Here is a 22,262-nt window from a genome sequence, read left to right on the forward strand (position 1 = left end):
AAAATTTGAGGGAAATGGGACAACCAATCTCACTAGAATTTTGCAAGAGAAGTTTTTTTTTAAATTTTCTTTTGAAGAAAAATTTTATTTTGAAAGGTAACAGGATAAATGAAATGTCAAGCTACATTCTGGGTACTTGGGCACCAACCCAAAACATAGGAGGAAATCGAGACAACAGGAAGACGTTAATATCTGCTCTGTTCTGGTGGTGACTCCAGAAGTCCTGTCAATATCCAAGTGAACATGTTGCAGGAATTAAGATGAGGTAGGGTGCAACTAGGTGATCTATAGCTCTAATTCTTATTGTGAGTCATATTGTGTGCACTGGGAGCAATCCATTTTTATCAATGGTTTTCTGTGTAGACAGCTGCAGAGAAGACTTAGGGTCCTATTGGTGTGCTCTGAACTGAAGAGAGCATAGATTAGAGGCAAGATGAGAAGTTAGCAGGGCGTTGAAATAGTCCTCCCAGCAGCCACACCCCAGCTCAGCCCATGCCACCCGAACTCCCCAGCAGCAGAGTACAAACCTCCTGGGGTCACACGGTCCCAGGACATGTTTCCTCCTTCTACCTATATGGGTTATAATCTAGGTAAGCTCTCCACCCTCCAATTCCCCTCTCCTGGCTCCCTTCCATGCTCCAGGAATAAAAATTCCTTTTTATGGCTCTGGACCCTATACATCAGAAGTCTTCCTTTCTAATCCTTAATATCTTACAAATAGCTGAATTATTCTAGCGATCCCCTCTCCCTGATGTAACTAACCCACTGCTTTTTTTTTTTTCCTGGTCAAGCTAGGTGGCGCGGTGGGTAGAGCCTTGGGCTTGAAACTAGGAAGACTCATCTTCATGAGTTCAAATCTGACTTCAGATACTTACTGGGCTATATGACCCTCAGCAAGTCACTTAACCCTGTTTGCCTCAGTTTCCTCACCTGTAAAATGAACTGGAGAAGGAAATGGCAAATCATTCCAGTATCTTCAAGAAAATCCCAGATGGGATCACAAAGAGCTGTGTAGGACTGAGCAACAATGACATGTCCTTGACTGTCTTTTAGGATACTTCTTAATAATGATAATAATAATAATAATAACAACTAGCATTTATATAGCACTTTAAAGTTTGCTTTATAGAGATTAATTTAAGGATTTTAAATTTAATTTTAATTTAAAGTTAATTGAAAATAATTTTAAAGTTAATTTAAATTTAATTAATTAATTTAAAATTAATTTAAATATTTAAATTTGATAGGTTTAAAGTTTATCTTTATAGATATTAATTCATTTGATCCTCACAACCCTGTGAAGTAGGTGCCATTTTTATACCCATTTTAGAGATGAGGAAACTGAGGCACAGAGAGGTTAAGTAACTAGTTCAGGATTACACGGTCAGTAAGTGTCAGAGACAAAGTTCAAACTCAGGTCTTCCTGATAACAAATCCTACACTCTATCCACTGCCCTACCTGTCTGCCTATTTCCTGCATACAAATCATTTTTGCTAACATAAATGTTTATTGGTTGATTAATTGATTATTGATTTTCAATCTCAGGTCTTCAGAGACACTAGTATCTCAGGATTTGTGGAATCACATGGCTTCATCTGGGGAATATTGAAAATAGGGCTTTTCTTTTTTTTTTTTTTTTTATCAAGGGGTAGCCTCCCAAATACTATCTAGCCTAATTTCCTCCTTCTATTATGTTCTGGGCCCAGCTCATTGTCCATCTGCCAGTCCATATGCGTACCAATGGATTAACTTACAGGGCTGCAAACTTAGCTTGTTTTAGATGGTTTGGAGACTTGGGGAATTTCACAGATTGGTCAGTAATAATAGGCCTTTATTACAGGTGAATTTTAATTCACACGAGGTACCAGGCCTAATTCTACCCGCCCAAACACGGTCGTAAGATCATAGATCCAGATTTGGAAAGGATCTTAAAAGCCTTCTAGTCCAAACTCTTCTTTTTGCAGATGAGGAAACTGAAGCCCACGGAGGTTTGATAATTTACTCAAGGTAATAAGTATCAGGGGTGGGATTTGAACACACGTCATCGGTCTCCGGAGTCCGTGTTATTCTACTATACCATACTGGAGGTGGAAGCGGTCAAAAAAAGAAGAAGTCAAGACAAAAATTTATTCAAATCCCACCCACGGTGGAGAGGCATTACCAGATTCCCAACTTTGATGGGAATCCAGGAAGAAGAAAAGTGTTAATGACCACGGAGAGGCTACCAGGCAATCCTGAATCCTGGCACCTAGTTTATTCAAGTGTCTCATCATCCATCCATTTTTAGTTTGGTGTGAGAATGCTTGGACTCTGTTTCCCAGGCTCCAGGACAGCTCAGGGCTCAGAGGGACAAGTGGTGTTGATGAGACAGGATGGGTCTCACGTCAGTATGCCCAATCAATTTACCACCTCTTTGTACCACAGGTATCAACATGCCAGAGACTGACTAGCCAGGCTCTTACTTACTTACCATATAGCAGAATTTTCTACATGTGGAGGGATCCAGAAAAAGGCACAGTAAAGATGCCAAATAGGAGAAGGGGACATATCTGCCTGTCATAAGAGAAGTTACCCATCCAAACTGCCATAGTTTAGACAATAGACGTTCTTCATCTATTTGTTTTTTGCTTGTCTGGATGGTTAGACCAATCTCCTTTGAATGACCATGAATTTCTTTGGGGAGACCCTAGAGCGAGAGTTTTTAAATATTTTTATTTGGTTTGGGGTTTTTTGGTCATGGACACCTCTGGCAGTCTAGCTAAGTCTATGGTATCTCTTCTAAGAATATGCAGAAAATAAAATACATAGGACTACAAAGAAAACCAATACTATGGAAATATATCAAAAAAAAAATTTTTTTTCCAAAAAGTTCATGGGCCTCTGCTTAAGAATGCTTATCCTATGGTATTCCACATCTTTATACATTCACAAACAGGAACACCGGGAAAACCTCACAATCTAAGAGGAATCTTTCTTCCATCTGGACTCTGGATATTATATCTTCCATGATAGTAGGCAAATAAATCTTTCGAGTATGCTCCTCTCTGTTTTATACCTCACTTGATATAAATAATCAGAGGATATTTTTGAAAAAGTTGTCTCTATGGTTGTATCTATTAAGGAATATTGGATGATATATTCATGGGAAGCGCTTTGAGGAGAACTTTCTTTAAGTCAACATTTTTTTTTTCTACAAAGTCAAGTGTGTTTGGGTGATGGGAGGGTGTGTAATTAAGAAACAATCAGTACAGCCCAACCTTATATTTTTCTATACTATTCAGTCAATTCTGTGACCAAAAAGATGTGGCCTTCTATAGAAAATCACTTGTGAACTCTCATCTGTTCACTTCTCAAAATTTCATCAAGGGTGCCTTCAACATGTGCTTAGACCATTTACAGAAATGAAAAAGATACATGGATTAGTAGTTGCTGAATGTCTAATCAATTCCATTCTTCTGCTAATAACAGCATCTATCATCTTCTCAATTCTGTCGGAATTATCTCTTCTGTGTCATACCTTGAAAACTCAACCCTCAAGTGACTTTACACTTGTGTCACCCTCGGTGTAAATTTGCTCTGTGTACTTGGTTAGGTCTAGCTAGCTGGCTCTTTCTGTCTCTGCTTGGCAGGGGAACCAAGTGTTATCTGGCTGAGGAATTTATAGGGTCCTTTTATAGGCCTCCTTGTTGTGGTGGCTATTTTACATCAGTCAATTTTCTCTAAGAAATGTTGACAATAAAAATCAGTATCTTAGCTTTTATCCATTTCCTTTTCTTCATAGTTAACAGCATATTTAAATTGGGTTAGGGTGAAACTTTTGTAATTGTTTGCAGTGACTTCCTCCAATGTAAATTAATTGTCACAACAAGGAGACTATAAAAGAGCCCAGAAAGTTCCTTAGCAAACTGTTTAACTTACTTGTCAAATCTACATAGGAGGCTGCCAAAGGCAACACCACAATAGAATGTAAACTCATTTATAAAATCTTACAAAGAAGGATGATGATTATGAACAGCATTGTCTCATAAAGACAAGAAAAGCAGCCGAGAGTAAAGCCAATTTTAAAGAAAACTTGGCAAGATATCCACCTAAGCAAAGTCATCCCAAAGGCATTCAAGGTTAAAAATGAAAGGCAGACTACAAACAGAAGGGAAATGGAGATTTGCAAAAGCCATTTTAATAAATTGTTTTCTCCATCTAGGAGGGCAGAACCATCACATTTGGACCCAAACATCACAGTCCCAAATGAGCTTACATAGGAGGTAGAAAAGGCAACAAAGATGAGAAAAGCAGCTGGATTGTACCAAGTATATGTAGAGGAGATGTGTGCTGGAAGCAATACAATTATGAGGTCATCGAGAAACTGACTGATATACAAGGTGTATGTAGGAGAGGAAGATACCAAAGGCATGAAAACACATTTTACACCTTATTAAAACCACAAAAGGGACAGCTAGGTGGCACAGTGGATAGAGTGCTGGGCCTGGAGTCAAGAAGACCTAAGTTCAAATATGACCTCAGATACTTACGAGCTGTGTGACCCTGGGCAAGTCCCTTACCCCTGTTTGCCTCAGTTTCCTCATCTGTAAAATGAGCTGGAGAAGGAAATGGCAAATGACTCCAGTATCTCTGCCAAGAAAACCCTAAATGAGGTCACGAAGAGTCAGACATGACTGAAATGATTGAACAACAATAACAATACCACAAAAAGGTGACCGAGAGAAAGAAAATTAGTGACTACTGACTGATCAGTATACTTTCTCATCTGTCTTTATGAGTTATCTATACCTGAATAGGGCATGTTTCATGAGAATATTAGTGAGGAGAAATCAAGCTCCTACAAGGAGTGTTCAGCAATGGACCACATTTTTACTATTTAACAGTTACCTGAAAGATACAGAGGACATAAGAGGCCATATTCTTTATGTTTGTTGATAACAAAAAAAAAATTTGATCGGACAGAACAAAATACTACTCAACGGCCATAGCAAAGTGTCTTCTATCCATATGTCAATCTCAACCAAGATTCCTTGGAAGATATAACAACAGAAATAACACTGTGGACTGACTCTCTGATAATGAAAATCAGGTAAGTCATAATAAAACAGAGACCTGCATGGCCAAGAAAGGTGTTTGCACAAAATTCAAATGAAGGAGGGATTCCCTGTGAATGGTGAGTACCTCCTGAGGCTCCCCTCTTTGTGGGTGATCCTGTGTTGATAGCACCAAGTCCCAAAACATTGTAGATTTCAATAGAAAAGATTTGTAATCACCCCCAAGAAGTGTGGCCTGCTCATCCACACGGGAAAGGCCATGTAATGTCTATGGTCCAGATTTCAATATGCATCTGAATGGTCACCCTGTAGAGCTTGTCCAAAAGTACCAATATCTGGGATAGTTAGCACAGACGGACAATAAGCTAGGACCAGAATTGGACAGGAGGAAAAAAATTGGATTACTGTCAGAAAATTGCAAAACTGTTTTTACTGACCCCAAGTTTACCATGAAAGCATAAACCCATCTTTTCCATAATAACATTTTACTGTTGTTATTATATGGTAGCAAGTCATGGAATACAACTGCATCCAAAGAGGTAAAAAAAAGATACCCACAAGGCAATGGAGAGGCATGTGGTAGGTGTGAGTAGGCCATAACAAATAAAAAATGAGGAATTCTGAAGGAAAACAGGAGTTAAGGAATTATATGGTAGGAAGATAAGATGGGCTGGGAGACAGTCAAAGTAGTACCCTGCAAAATTAAGAGAGTGTGAGGAAGGAATTTAGGGTGTTAAATAGACCACCATCCCCCCTCATGGCAAACTTTTGGGAGAATACTCATAAGAGTGGGCCAGGATGGGCAAGCATGGACAACTTGCAATCCACATCATTGGAGGGACCTTTGGAATAGATGAGATCTTAGATCTATTTGAGTATTGGTGAGTTTTCCTCACATTTTCATCCCTTCTTCCAATCTGGTGTTGATTTTGTCCGTTGCTTTAACTAGTCATTGATGTATCTGGACACAGCTGATTCTGAAATTATCCCCATGTCATGAAGCATCTACTCCCTGCACATCAAGCTATAATCAGTTTCCTTTTTTGTAGTGTTGTCTCTGTACTCACAGTGCTTAGGGCCTTTCAACCTTCTTCTTGAAAATCTATTCATGATATAACTTGTGAGGCTTCTGAGGAATTAATCTACAAGCCTTTGGTCCTTTTCATTTCTCTAACCCAAACCATCCTCTCCTCTGTCCCCCTTCACTCTGAAATCAGAATTTCAGGCATATGTTAACTTAATTAGGAGGATCTTAGCAAGTTGTCCATAGACTTTCTCTATGGTCCTTTTCATTTCTCTAACCCAAACTGTCCTTTCTTCTATCCCCCTTCACTCTGAAATCAGAATTTCAGGCATACGTTGACTTAATTGGAAGGGTCTTCTCAAGTTGTTCATAGACTTTCTCTGCTTTCTTCAATCTCTGAAACTGGTGTTGGTCCCTCATCTCTAACTGTCTTCCTAAGTATTCTCCTAGGATAGAGAAAGTAATAAAGACCAGATAGGTGATTTCATTGGTTTGGGGAACTCCTACAGGGAGGTAACTCCCTTTACCAATATGGATCAGCATCTTCTCTGCCATCTTTAGTCTTTGAGAGATGGCTGGAGAAATTGAGAGGTTAAGTTACTTGCCCAGAGTCACACAGCCAATACATTCAGAGATGAGACTTGAACCTGTGTATTCCTGTGTTTGATGCTGACTCTATTCACTGCTTCTCTTTTGGGTAACTAAAGTCCAAGCCAGGCAGCTGTGGTCCAGCAGTGCTTGCAAAAGGGAGAAGCTGAAGTAACTAGTCCAACGCTGTGAGTTGGTGGGTTGCCTTCATAAACATGACAGAAATCAAAATGGTGCCGTGGAAAAAACAACCTATGTTTGGATTCAGAAGAACTGGGTGCTATTCTTGGCTCATATTCCTATTACGTATATAATATAGGAACTTTCATAAAAAGAATATTCAAGGTATAGGCACAAATATCCAAACATGCTTTCCTCAACATGTGGGAGGCATAATCCTCCTTCCCCCTTGCACCACCTCCATCCTGGGGGAACAAAAAACGGATTAGGTTCACAGTTTGGTTCAGTTCCCAAAGAGCACAGTCCCAGGTCCAAGTCCATAATCCCCTCAAGCTTGAGACCAGGTATCCTGGCTTCTCAGGTCTTCCATGTTGGCCTGGCCCACCATATTACCCTGTATTACCTTGTAATACCACTGTATAACCTTGGCTTGAGGGTCACCAGGACTCAAACTCCCAATCTCTTGTAGATCCCCTCCAGTACACTTACTCGTTCTATAAAGCTGGGGCTATGGTGCCCCAGCAATCTGGAATTTTCTGGTAAGTCTGATAAATTTTTTTGGCCCTTCTTTTGTACCAGAGAAAAAAATCTGAATTATTATAGTATTAAAAGATAAAATATGTTGATACTATACAATACTATGCATGTATTTTATCCATTTCTGAGTTTCTAAACTTTTTTCTGTGTCATCTGTGCCTTTGTGTGTCATCAGCAGCTTCCACGAAACTCCTGAAAAATTCCCATTTAATTTCTTATGCCAACCTGTGACATATCAAAACCACAAAGGGGAGTCACAATGTGGAAGGGACAGCTACTTGAAACTGAGGACAAACATTATAAAACAGCAACTAGCACTTCCAGACCTACTTCTCAGAGGTGGGATAAAAAAAGAGGAAAGCTGGGGGAAAATCAAGTCCCCCTCTTCTTACCGGTTCAGTTCATGGCATCTGTGGATTCAGCAGACAGCAGTTATTAAAAAATAGTATAGCTGAAAAAATGGTGGAGAGACTGGTTTGGTTTCACCATTTTAAAAGATGCAGGCAACCAATCAAGGAGGCTACCCCCACCCATGTGGAAAGGGATACTGGTTCCATGTTAGAACTAGACATGCCTAAACCAGCCTGGTGTTATACATGTATGACCTTAGGCAAGTCATTTCAACTCTGGCCTCAATTCTGTAAAATGAGAGAATGATCCCATTTCTCCCAAACAATTGGAAATATGGGAATTGGCATTGGTTACATAGAATTGGGAGCCATCCAGACAGAAATAATAATTGCAAGGAAGGAGGGGATAGGCACAGAGAGATAAAAGTCAAGCCAGAATAGCACAGGCCAATCTCCAAATGACCAGTATAAACAAGATATAGGAGTTTGAAGGAGGGAGAGAGGACCAAGGACTAGGTTGGCCAGAATCTCAAAAAAAAAAAAAAAATGGAAGGAACCTCAGATGCCTCCATTAAACTCACCCTTGAAAAAAAATCCCTCTGTAATATACCAGCAAATGGTCAATAGGCCCTTGTGTGAATACTACCAGTGATGGGGAGCTCACTCCTTACCAAGTCGGCCCATTTCACTTTTGAACAGTTTTAGTTTCTAGAAAAGATTTTCCTGATATCGAGCTTACATCTGCCTTTCTGTGACTTCCATTATTCCTACTTCTGCCCTTTGGGGCCTCTTCTGCTCTACTACCCTTCAAATCTTTGGAAATAGAAAAAGCTTCATGGGGGATATTTTGGGTACGAAGAGAGGACACTGCTTAGACAGAGAGGAGGGGGGGTGATGTTCTAGGCAGACTTAACGTCTTGATTCCCCCTGTGTGGAAGCCCAAGTGTATGAACACATTTCCTAGAGGTAGTCCATAATGGTACCTTCTGAAAGGGGACAATTTCATTATCCTCTCCACGTTCTGTGCCAGGGAAGGTTCACATGCCGCACATGGCAAAGTTACCCAGCAATCCCAGGAAATCTGAAACCTAAGTTTCCTGCTGAAGGTAGAATGTGGGTCAGGCCAGCAATTGCTACCTCTATAGAAGTCTCTGTCTCTGTCTCTCTCTCTCTCTCTCTGTCCTGCTATAGCAGCCATCTGCTGATTTATGCAGAGAGGAACATCAAAGGAATGTAAAGGGTGAGAAAAACAAGTGCTAATAGATTCCAAAAATGCAGCAGTCAGGAGTGAGTAAATGCCTGGAGAGCTGGTCGTTTCCACAGACCCTGGGGGAAGGGGGAGAAGGGATGCCAACCAGAAGAAAGAGTGAGAGCGAGGCTCTGGGTGAAGGTCTGTCCCTACCCTCTCCCCCTTACTTTGATCTGGGCTCTCTTCATTGTAGGTAATCCCTGTACAAGGCTTGTTGGTGCTACCCACCCATCCTGGGCCACTTGTCCCCACCTAACAGATGGGCAGTCTTCCTCTAATCCAGGTGTTCTTAACTATTTTTTTGTCATGGATCCCTTTGGCTTCTGATAAAAGCCTACAAACCCCTCCTCAGAATAATTTTACATGCATAACATAAAATACACAGCATTACAAATAAACCAACTATATTATAATATAATTTTCAAGATACATTTTTTAAAAAGGTCACAGATTAGAGGTTTAGAACCCTTGTTCTAGATCTCTTAGCATGGCAACATGGCAGTGGATACTTTATACATGTTGTCTCCTCCATAAAATGTAAGCTCCTTGAGGGAAGGACTGCTTCATTTTTGTTTTTATATTCCCAGGGCCTAGCATACAATGACAGCTCAAAAGATGCTCATTGATTGATTACTTGTTCTATCAGTATGGGAAAAGGTACAGGATTTGGAGTAACAGGATCCAAGTTCAAGTCATGGATTTGCTATTTACTGCACATTCGTGTGACCTTGGACAAAGTTTTCTGTGTCAGTTTCTCTATCTGTAAAAATGGAGAGGTTGGACTAGAGAAACTTTAAGGTCCCTTCAAGCTTTATTACTTAGGATCCAATGATAGCACAGAGAATGCAGAAGCACCCAACATGTCCATTGATCATTCCTCACTGCATAGCCATTCTTTCACTTGAATGGCTATAAGCCATCATCCCCCATCTGCTCCCTCATGTCCCCAGAGCGAAGGACAGATCCCCAAGCCACATTATGTCCACAAAGTAGCTAAAAGAAGGGGGGTGCAGAATAAAAGTCAAAGGGAGTGGTTTACAAATTAGCTTTCCCATCATATAATCTTGTTGTTGTTCAGTTGTTTCAATCATGTCCAACTCTCCTTGATCCCATTTGGGGTTTTCTTAGCAAAGACTCTGAAGTAGTTTGCCATTTCCTTCTCTAGCTCATTTGACAGAGGAGGAAACTGAGGCAAACAGAGTAAAGTGACTTGCCCGGGGTCACACAGCCAGTGCTCTATCCATTGTGCCACAAAGCTGCCCATCATATAATCTACCAATATAATAATCTCTTATATAGGAATGTTCACTATATATTGCTTTTCTTTTCTTTTTTTAATCTTTCTTACAGGGAGGTCTCATTGGGTAAGGGAGGGAGAGGAATATGTTAGAAAATGAATCATTAGTTTCCTCCCTAATTTGGTCCCCATAAACAGGCCTCATAGATCTGGAACTAGAGGAAACCTCAAACACCATTTCATTATATAGATAAGAAAACTAAAGCCTAGGGGAGTTAAGTGACTTGTCCAAGGTCACTTGGATAGTAGAGGTCAGAGGCAAAATTTGAACTCAATTCCTCTGACTTCAGAGCTACTTCTCTTTCCACTATACCTTGCTTTCTGCTATCTTTTCCACATGCATACCTGATCTCTCTCGCCACCAAACCCAGATGGCTCGGGAGGAGAGAGTGAGGCTGGTGACTTTGCAAAGCCCTCCCTCACTTAAATCCGATTCACCTGCAAGTCATGACATCCCCTTCCTGATGTCATGGTCCTCTTCAAGAATGAAGGACAACAACAACATTTGTATCCACATGCATGCCAATATTTATCCCCATTGATTAGGGGGTGTCTCTGTAAGAGAAGCTCTCCCCAATGATAGAAATTTACCTATTACTTCATTCATGATACCACACACACACACACACACACACACACACACACACACACACACACACGGAGTCGCTAAAAGTATCTATCATTTTTCCCTCTACACTTTCGCCAACCTACACCCCTATACTCCTCCTCATACACAGGGACTCCTCCACTGAGTACTACCTTAATTGTTTTCCTAATGGAAACCTCTTTCACTGGTTGGCCAATAATAGGTCCCAGCCCAAGCCTCATTTGCTCATTGTTTGGGTTATGATGGCTCAGAGTGACTGGAAATAGTAATTGTTTCCATTCCGGTCAGAAACTCTGAGGGTCTTTCACTCCCAGATTGATTCTTTTGGGAAGTCAGACCAGGCCATCTTTTGCCTCAATTCTTACCTAGCCTTTAATTACTGAATGAGTGTTGTCTCAGACAAAGTGAGACTTGGGAAAGACCTTAGCTTAAAAGGGCTAAGGTCTCCCAGTGCATCCAGGGCCATCTCCATTCGTCTTGACCTATGTCTTGCCACTGAACTCCTGAATGACCCTGGAAGAAAGAGTGGGGCTGATGATTTTGCACAGCCGTGCCTCACTCAAATCCAACTCACTTGCAAGTCAAGACATCACCATCCTGAGGTCATCGGTTCATAGGCTTGTCCCAGCCTAGCACCTTTCTACCTTTCTGCTCTCACTTTATAGATGAGGGAATTGAGGTTTAGAGAGGGTGACTTATCCAAAATCATCCAGCTAGTTAATGCAGATCTACCTTTCTGTCACACTTTACTTTCATCTACACATACTATGTGGTCCAGCAATACTGGGCAACTTGCTATTCCTCAAACACTACACCTACCATTCCCCTCCCTTTGCACCAGTTGTCACCCATGAGTGAATTGCTTTACCCTCCTCATCTCTAACTTTTTCGAAAGGGAGTTTCCTTTAACTGTGTTAACTTTCATAGGAGGACTACTTAATCCCCTCTTGAACATTCCCTTCTTTTTTCAGGGGGTGTGGGGGTGGAAATCAAGGTTAAGTGACTTGCCCAGTGTTACACAGCTAGTAAGTGTCTGAGATCATATTTGAACTCAGGTCCTTTTGATTCCAGGGCCAGTACTCTAGCCACTGTGCCACCTAGCTGCCCCTCCCTTCTAAGATTATCTTCCTTCTACTCTGTGTACTGTATGAGCCCATTTATTTATGTGTTGTCTCTCTTATTTGTAAAATATGCTCTTTGAAGGCAGGGACTGGTGTGTGTGTGTGTGTGTGTGTGTGTGTTTCTTTATGTAATATATTACAAGTTGTACTGATAAATCAGGAGACCAGGGGATGGCTGCATCTCCCCATCAGGGTCCTACAGGTATCCCCAGGTGGTTGCAGGGATCCTTCTAATCTTATCAGCCTAAGACCCTATTGTGGTGTGTTCCCCTGATATCAGCTGCACTATGCAAGCTTGTATTTCCTCAGTATGAATTAACCAAATTGTATCAATTAGCTTGACAAATGGATATTTACTAAAAAAGATATAGGAAGAACCCACATTTTAAAAAATAGCCTTCTGAACTGCAATGCACTCTCCCCTCTACATTTTGGTCTCTAAGAATAATGGGCTCAGACTTAGCTAGAAGCACTTTTTTTTTTCTGCTATCAAGTTCATTGATGGCTGCAGCACAGTCTGTGGATGAGTTTCCTTCTTTGCTTTCAGGAAATGAGATGTTTTCCACAGCGTTGATGCATAGTTGGACAGGGCCACGAAGGTTGCTTCTCAGGGCTATAGCAGCTCTGGCTGTTAGCAAATTCAGCTGGTTCTCCCAACCCTTTGAATCTCACAAGGTCATTTCTTCTTCAACCCTCTTTGATTTAAGAACAGGAAAAAATAGACACAATGGTGACCAAACCAGCAGCAAGGGCCTTCCATTCATGAGGCCTATAGCAGTCCTTTCCTCACTTGCCACCAGAGAAGAGAACTGGATTTGGTTTGTTAATGCTTTTTGTATGCATGATCAGTTTCAGTTCAACCAATGAAATGGCCTTTCTTCATCATTTGGTAGGCAGACATTTAACAGTCACAGAATACCTGTCATTCTGTGAATTGGGGCAGGTCCATCTTTATCTGAACTCAGAATCATTCATTAAATCATAAACATTAAGGAGAGAAAGGATCATAGAAGTCAATGATTCCAATCCCCTCACTTTATAGATGAGGGAATCAAGGTTTAGAGAGGGTGACTTGTTCAAAATCATCCAGCTAATTAATGCAGATCTGGGATTTGAACCCACGTCTTTTGACTCCCAAACCAGTAGGCTTTCCACTTCCCCAGACTGCCCCCCTCAGAACTAACCCTTTTAATCTGTTACATTACTTCCATGCTCAGAAATAATAATGACTATTGTTGTTAATAATACTAATGCCCTGATAAGGATTGCAGCGATTATGGCTGTGTAAGCATAGGAAGTGAAAAAGCAACACATTCATTAAATTGGCTGATGAAGCTAAATCGGGAGGTGGTGTGATCATCACTGAAGACAGATAGGGAGAAGGGAGAAATGACAGCAAGATAGAAATGCTGCCAGGTAAGAATACAGAATCAACCTGGGCACTTATTAATGACAGCTGGAGATGGGAGGAAGGGCTGATGGAAATTCAGGAAACAAATTCAATGAAACGGAGAGGTTTGAAAAAGCATTAATGCAAGGGAGAGATTTACAGGGTGTGAGTGGATGAACACGCAATGCAATAGGGCAGCTAGACAAGGCCCCACCCTTGCAGTCCTCACCACACTGCCCCAGGTGATGAGCAGTTTTCACCCAACAGCTGGTGGCAGCTGGGGATTGTTGGGAGTGCGTGCTTGGGGGGTCTGAGGATAACTCCAAGCTAATGTTGGCAAGTCGCCGGGCTTCCCAGAGCCTGCTGGTGGCTTGAGATTTCCACTGACCTGCTCATTGAATAGCTGGCGTGACCGTAGCCCGTCTTGGCATGCTGATTATTGGTAAGGAATGATTGGAGTCAGTACAGTGGGAACACTAGGAAACTGGGGGATTTGGGAGTGGAAGAATATACGGGTTGTGATTTATGAAGCAATGGAACAGTCCCTCTCCGATGACCATGAGGAGTACAAGTAGATGGGCATTTTTGCTAGATTAGCTATCAAGGGGTACAGACTAGATTAGACTAAACTCAATGTGAGGCAGAGAATATAGTGAAAGATAATAGAGTTAAGCTGAGGGTTGGAGTAGCAATGGAGGAGAGTACAGTGTGGCAGGATGGGCCCCCATGGGGCTTATTCTTGGATCTCTCTCATTTTAGGTTTCCCCTCACTTCAGGTCTTCAAGGAGGTGCTCTTTTACCATTTGGAGGAGCTTAGTATCATGAATTTAGACCTAGAAGGGACCTCAGAAATCAATGAATCCCACTCCCTCATTTTGTAGACAAGAAAATTGAGCCTCAGAGAGTGATCCTCTGCGGTGTCTTGTAATGATTTAGATAATCTTGAGAGTATAGTTTCTGGGTAATTTAATCATTTTATTAATAAGGCCAGCATGTTATTAATAAAAGGATGGTCGTTTGGCCGTCTCTCTTAGACCAAAGGCAATCATGGTGGTGGGCTCAGGGCATATATGTTCTTTTGGAAGAGGAATGGTAATCAACTATGGTTGGTTAACACAGCAGGAAGTGGGCTATATTAAAATGAGTGACATCTGGTCATCCTTGGACAGAAAGTCTTATCTCTATACTCAGACCACCCTCATCTATTCAAGGAATGTATGCCCCACCCAAGCCTGAGTGGAACACAATGACTGCCCTAGCAAGGTGGGGTCCTACTCCAATCTCATTATCAGCAAAGTCCTTCAAGGGACTGAACTTTTAAATCAAGACTTTAGAAGAAGGGAAGAACTCTGGATCTCCCCAAATTATTGGTTATGAATAATAATTTCTCTCAGTCTCATGCAGGGTCAACAGGGGATTCTTGGACTAGATGGCCTTGAAGGTCTCTTCCAGCTCTGAGATTTGGGGATTCCTCCTCTTGCAGGATGACTGAAGGGAGGAAGAGTATTTGGGGACGTCAGCATTGGCTCAGGGCTGTGACTCAGGCTGTTCAGGGCACCCCAGATAACCTGCGCCAGAGTTAGAGATGTCAGGCACGAGAGGAGCTATGCTCAAATCCAGCTTAGTGTTGTCTGTCTGAATGCTGTCTGTCTCTGTACCCTTGCACTGGCCTTCCCCCGTACCTGGAGTACCCTCCATCCTCTGCTCTGCCCCTTAATGTCCCTTGTTTGAAACTCACCCCAAGTGCTACCTTCTACATGGAGCCTTTGCTGATCCTCCCAGTTGATGATACCCTCCCCACCAAAATGAACATATCATCTATATATGTATGAACATATATGTGTATATATATATATATATATATCTTCTCTCCCTCTCTTCCCCCCTCCATCCCTTTTCCCTCCCTCTCCCCCTCTCTTTATATATGTATCTCTCTCTCTCTGTCTTTCTCTTTCTCCTTCTCTCTCTCCCTCCTTCCCTCTCTGTCTCTCTGCCTTTCTATCTCCCTCCCTCTCTCCCTTCTTCCCTCTTTCCATCTCTCCCCCCTTCTCTCTCTACTTCTCTCCTTCTTTCCCTACCTCCCTCCTCTCTGTCTCTCTCTCTCTCTACATACACATACACACACACACACACAAGTGCGCACACACACACACATATTATCTTCCTATTAGAGGGTAAGGACTGTTTAATTTTTGCCATTGTTATCTCCAACTTTTAGAACAATGCCTGGCACATAGTAGGTGCTTAAGAAATGTTTGTTGATTGATTGGTTGAATCAACTAGAGAAGGATGGCAGCATTGAGCATTAGTTAACAGAGAACACCAAGAAATAGTAGATCATCAGTCCCCAACTTTGCCATCTAGATTAATTACTTTGGTTTCCTGCATCCACAAAATTGAAGCTATCTAAAATAGAATGTGCTAGAAATGTACCAAGTTCTTTATGATCTTCTTAGAGTGTTCAAAGATTTCTTAAAATTGCTTTTGTTTCACCAATAATTAAGTATCCATAACTATTAGCCATTAGAGGAGGGCAAGTAGAATGGAGAGTAGGTCTTGAAACTATGTACAACAAAGACCTATTAGAGGAACTGGTGAGGTTCAACCCAAACAAGAGGAAACTGATATGGTGTCCATCTTTAAGCATATGAAGAACTATCATGTGGAGGAAGAAGTAGCAATGTCCTCTGTGGTTCCAGAGGGCAGAAGTGAAAGGTAATATGGGAAAGTAGAGGAAACACTGGACTGGAAGCCAAGAGGTGGGTGCTCCAATTCCAGTCCCACCATTAGTTATGTGATTCTGGCCAAGTCATTCCACTTAGCTAGTTCTCAGTTTCCTCATCTGTAAAATGGGCTAGATGATCGCTATTACTCTTTGATTCCAAGATACTGGGAGACAGAATCTCTGTCAATATAAGAAAGAACTCATAACTAAAGATATTCAAGAATGGAACAGGTTGCCTGGTAAAGTGGTAAGCTCCCCATCACTTCAAGCATTCAAATAGAGGCTGTCTCACCAATAGTCCCAATTAGTTAATCAAGCAAACAAGCATTTATTAACTATCTACTATGTGGGGGCAGCTAGGTGGTACAGTGGATAGAGTGCTAGGCCTAGAGTCAGGAAGACTCCTCTTCCCGAGTTCAAATCTGGCCTCAGACACTTACCTAGCTATGTATCCCTGGGCAAGTCACTTAACCTTGCTTGCCTCAGTTTCCTCATCTGTAAAATGAGCTGGAGAAGGAAATGGCAAACCACTCTAGGTATCTTTGCCAAGAAAACCCCAAATGGGGTCATAAAGAGTCAGACACAACTGAAAAATTACTGAAATACTATTTGCCCAGACTCTGTGAGGTATCCCTGGACTGGGGAATTTAAAGACAAAACTAAAAAAAAAAGTTCCCTGCCCATAAAGTGCTTGTAATCTATAAAGGAAGGACCTATATAAATATGCACCCATATAAATATGTCCAAAATATATACAGCATAAATGCAAAGTAATGAAGTGGGAGGGCCACCAGCAGCTGGAGAGGATCAGGAAACACTCAGGTGGGCGGGAGGTGGTATTTGAGCTGAGGAAACTCAGGACTCTAAGAGTCAGAGATGAAGGGGGAGCACATTCCATGTGGGGGTGAACGTCCTCAGCAAGGCCACATAAATGGGAGACAAGTGTCATATGTGAGAAGCAGCAAGAAGGCTGGTTTGGCTGATCTGAGGGTTCATGAAGGACAGTGATGTCGAATAAGCCTGGAAAGGTTCTTGGAGCCTATGAAGAATTAGATGCCAGACAAAGGAGTCTGTCTTTCTTCCTAGAGGTAACATGGAGCCTTATTATTCAGTCATTTTTCAGTTGTGTCCTATGCTTCGTGACCCCATTTGGGGTTTTCTTGGCAGAGATACTGGAATGGTTTGTTGTTTCCTTCTCCAGCTCATTTGACAAATGAGGAAACTGAGGCAAACAGAGTGAAGTGACTTACCCAGGCTCACACAGGTAGTAAGTGTCTGAGGCCACATTTGAACTCAGGTCTTTCTGTCTCCAGGACCAGCATTCTATCCACTGCACCACCTATAACAACAAAACCTGCTATCTAAAGCATATGTGTATGTGTAAGTATTTATATATATATGTGTGTGTGTAGATATGTATATTGTGCTTGCATATACATACACACACATATATATGTTGTTCAGTCATTTCAGTTGTGTCTGCATCTCTCCAACACATTTGGGGTTTTCTTGGCAGAGATACCAGAATGGCTTGCCATTTCCTTCTCCAGCTTATTTTGCAGATGAGGAAACTGAGGCAAACAGGGTTAAGTGACATGCCCAGGATCACTCAGCCCAATTTGAACCCAGGAAGATGCATCTTCCCAACTTCAGGCCCAGCACTGTACTGCACCACCTGTAACAATAACACCTTCCTTCTATACCATATATAAATACATATATATATGTGTGTGTGTATGTATAATTATGTATTTTGTGTGTGTATCTGTATAACTTGTGTGCACATAGTTGTTTGCAGCTTTGTCTCCCCCATTACAATTTATCTCATTCAGCCTTGTGGCCCTAGCACTTAACACAGTGCATGGCACATAGAAATCACTTAATAAATGCTTGTTGACTGATTAATAATACCTAGCATTTCTGTAGACCTTTAGAATTTGTAAAGTACTTTATGAATATTATCCTAATTCATCCTCGTAACAACCCTGTGAGCTAGTTATTATTTTCCCCATTTTACAGATAGGAAAACTGAGGCACGTTAAGTGACTTGCCTGAAGTCACACAGATATTAAGTATCTGAAGCAGGATTTGAATCCTGGTCTTCCTAACCTCCATATCCAGCCCGCTTACTCATCATACTATTTAGCTCCTAGTGACCGCTCCAGGAATATGCAAGAAACTCTCTTTGTCTCCGGTAGGAGGTTGGCTTAGTTGACCTCTGAGGCCAGTGTCAGTTCTGAGATTCCCCAGTTCTAATTGTGGTCACTGCACACACATGGGTGTGTGTTTCCTTTACTTGATCCTCAGAAAAAAGAAACGCTCCCCTTCTGGATGAACAGCACGGGGAAGAGGGAAGGCTGGCAACGCGGATGGCACGGCTACGACAATGAGCTCATGGACATGAGGGGGATCTTCCTGGCCTATGGACCCGGTAAGCCAATGACAGTCCAGCTTCCTTAGCTAGCTCCCCTGGCAGAAGGCCTGGGTCAGCTCGCCTAGGACGTTTGGAGGGATTTCTTTCTGACCACTATTTATGAGAAAGCCTGAGCAAACCCAACAGGTCTCCAACATCTTGTGCTTGACTTTTTCAAATGCTTCTAGGGTTTGGCAAGTGTGACCAAATACTTTTCCTCGTAAATTCTGAATCCTGAGTGCAGTGGGGGGAAAATGTATTCCACATGTCCGTGATTCGTTTTACACTTAATTCATCAAAATGTTATTTCACAGCTATCTGATGTCTGGGAAGGCTTATCAGCCACGGCTGCTGACAGCTGTGTGCTTCAAACCTGCCACAGTCACTCCAGGGCGGCTGAGAGAGGAACCTCTCCCACTGATATTCCCAATGCTGAGCACTCTGGCGGGGCCAGGTTAGTCTGTGCTGACCAGAAGCCTGGGTCAACACTCCAGTAGATTTTCCAGTGAGACCCAACTAGACTGCTTCAGTCACATGAAGAATAGGAATCTTGATTTAGAGCTAGAAGTGACCCCAGAGGTCATCTGGTCCAAACACCTCATTTAGCAAATAAGGAAACCTATGTTCAAAGGGGAGCTTAAGTGACTTGCCCCATTAACACACAGTTAAGAATATCAGAGGGCAGGATTCGAACCCAAGGCTTCCTGTCTCCATGTCCAGCACTTTATTACCACCCTGACCTGTTTGTGTCATGGACCCCTTGGCAGTTGGGGAAGACTATGGACTCTGGAAATAAAGTACATAAGATTACAAAAGAAACAGATTTTGTTGAAATACAATGATTAAAAATGTCTTTTCTTGAAAAAAAAAACCACAGTTCACAGAATCTAGGTTAAGAACACTCTGCTTTAGAAGCAGATTTGAATCTTCTAGCTTCAAAATATGCCTCCAAATTATTGGTTAGTCTAGAACCCAGATAGACCTGCTGGTTCAGGGCAGAATTTCATGACTCCCTCTAGTTCTGACTCAGGCTTCTAGAGCTAAACCAGTCCTAGATAAGCTTCTAGATGGGAGGTGGGGAAGTGGGATTTGTTGGTATCATTCACTTCCATATCTTCCAGCAAAATAGACTACTCAGCATTCCCCGATCTTGCCCTGTCCATCTGCCACGTCTGGGCTTTCACTCAGGGAAGACCCCATGCCTGGAATGTATTGCTTCTCTATATCTACCTATTGAAACCCTTCTCTTCCTTCAAGGTATGGCTCAGGTACCAACTTCCTCAGGTGCCTTGCCAGCTCTTTGCAGTTAAAAGTGACCTGACCCCTCTCTCGTTCCTCACACTTTGCCCAGATCTCTGCTTTGCCCTTAATATAATCTTACCTTGAATCTTTATTTATTTGTTTATGCAGTTATAACCCACCCCCATTAGATTCTAAACTCCTTGAGAGAAGAAATTGTTATGTTTTCCAACTTTGTAGTTGGTGCTTTTTAAAAAGTTTGTTGGATTGACTTGATTTTGTCAAACCAGATTTTTCAAGGTCTAACATCTCTTCACTCACACAGACCATATCTGAATCACTTCCCTCTCCCCCCGTACAAACAAAACATTCATCGGTGATTACTTTTCCCATCTGCAGAAAAGCTGGCCGCATCATCAGTTGCTCTTTTTTCTTTCTTTCCTGATTCCCTGACATTCAATAACCATAGACCTTCTAAGAGTGCTCTGATGCCCCTCTTCCAAACATTATACTAGTGACAATTCCTCAGCCTTTTAAAAATTCCTCAAGCTGCCACACTTCTCAGTAACACTCAAACTAAAGGTCTGATGAAAGTCAATTAGGAGAGGTCTTATAATACATGGAAGGTGTATACATTATAATTTTGTTGTTTAGCCTTTTTAGTCGTGTCTGACTCTCTGTGACACCATTTAGGGTTTTCTTGGCAAAGATACTGAAGTAGTTTGCCATTTCCTTCTCCAGTTCATTTTCCAGATGAGGAAACTGAGGCAAGCTGGGTTAAGTGATTTGCTTAGGGTCACACAGCTAGTAAGGGTCTGAGACCACATTTGAACTCAGACCTTCCTGACTCCAGTCTTAGAATTCTATCCCCTGTGCCACCTTGCTGCCCCATGTATTATAATTCCCCTCCTATTCAATATTCTAATTCTCTTAGCCCCTAATTCATTATATCATGAAGCTAGTGTGGTCTCAATACAGGTTACTTATCTATTGCTACTGCCAGTGATGGAGGCAGCTAGATGGTTCAGTGGATAGAGCACTGGGCCTGAAGTCAGAAAGATCTGAGTTCAAATTCAGCCTAAGACCCCAGGCAAGTCACTTAACCATGTTTGCCTCAGTTTCCTCAACTGTCAAATGAACTAGAAAAGGAAATGGCAATCCACTCTAGTATCTTTGCCAAGAAAACTTTAATGGTGTCCCAAAGAGTCAGACACAACTAAAAAGACTGAACAACAACAACTTTGTCACTCCAAGTCTATCTCTGAAGCCAAATTGGTTGCAGAGACAAGAGTTGGTTCAATAAGGAATTAGAACTGTTCAAGCCTTAAAAATTATCTAGTTCAATCCCCTCATTTTAGAGATGTTTGAACCTAGACCCAGCTGGAAAGTACCTTGCTCAAGGTCACATAGCAAGCCAATAATAGAGTTGGGAACAGAAGCCTACTACCTGACTGCCTTCTTCCATGAAGGGGTGACATACTGTAGCACAGTGAAAATGGAGGGAGAGATTAAAGCCTGACTGTTATTTGCAACCTATTTGCCTTGGGGAGAGTCACTTAACTTAAACTGTAATATCAGGTGACTTCTGATACTCAATATGCGCAAAAGAGGATAAGGATGATTGGGACGGTGAGAGAGACCATGCCCTACAAGTATTGGTTGAAGGAATGAGTTGTGGTGCTTTGTTTTGTTTTTTTAAACATGCATTAACCATCTACTTTACCAGGCTCTATGCTAAGTATTTTATAAATATGATCTCTTATCCTTACAATAACTCTGGGAAATGGGTGCTATTAGATTTCCCATTTTACAAATGAGGAAAATGACCAGAAGTGGAGTCCAAAGACCTGGGTTTAAATCATGGCCCTTCCACTTATTCCTTAGTGACCTTGTGCAAGTCATAGCAATTCAGAGTAGGAAGGGACTCTCAAGGTCCTACTGGCTGTTTCTCTTGTATCCTCACCTTTCCTAGCATCCTTCGAATCACAATTCAGGTGCCCACCTCCCACACTATATTCTCTTCCCAGTTGTTAGTTCTCCAACCCTTTAAAATTACTTTGTAATTACTTTTGTTTATACATGTATCCACTCAGGAGAATATAAGCTGTTTAAGGGTTTTCCTCTTTGCCTTTTGTATCACAGTGCCCATCAGAGGACCTTGTTTAGTAAATGTTATTTGGATTGAATTGCATCCAGTCTAGCCCATCCTTGAATGGGAATGCTTTCCTCAGCATCCCTAACAAGTGGTTATCCAATCTCAACTGGAAGACATCAAGTGATGGGGACCTACTTTCCCCCAAGGTAGCCCATTCACCTTGGGACAATATGGACATTTCTTCCTACATAAAGCCTTTTACAAACATGCTGAGACAAAATAAGCTGAAATCTGCCTCAACAGCTTCCCACTGTCTTCCTTTACTAGATTAAACATTTGTAGTTCCTTCAATCAACCTTCTGTGGTGTGGTCTCTCTCACCAAACTGGGCAC

The 22,262-nt window shown here is 41.7% G+C and overlaps 1 protein-coding gene across 1 annotated transcript in view; it reads left to right on the forward strand.

Annotated features, from left to right (window-relative positions):
• The window catches only part of ENPP6 (ectonucleotide pyrophosphatase/phosphodiesterase 6), a 169,801-nt gene that overhangs the window by 134,624 nt on the left and 12,915 nt on the right, over positions 1–22,262 (forward strand). Inside the window, exon 7 of the mRNA XM_027837601.1 lies at positions 18,431–18,554. Within this exon, the coding sequence (XP_027693402.1) occupies positions 18,431–18,554 (124 nt within the window). The remainder of the gene's footprint in view (positions 1–18,430; positions 18,555–22,262) is intronic.

The sequence above is a fragment of the Vombatus ursinus genome, unplaced genomic scaffold, assembly GCF_900497805.2.
Source record: "Vombatus ursinus unplaced genomic scaffold, bare-nosed wombat genome assembly UNPS02014821.1, whole genome shotgun sequence".
NCBI classification, from domain to species: domain Eukaryota; kingdom Metazoa; phylum Chordata; class Mammalia; order Diprotodontia; family Vombatidae; genus Vombatus; species Vombatus ursinus.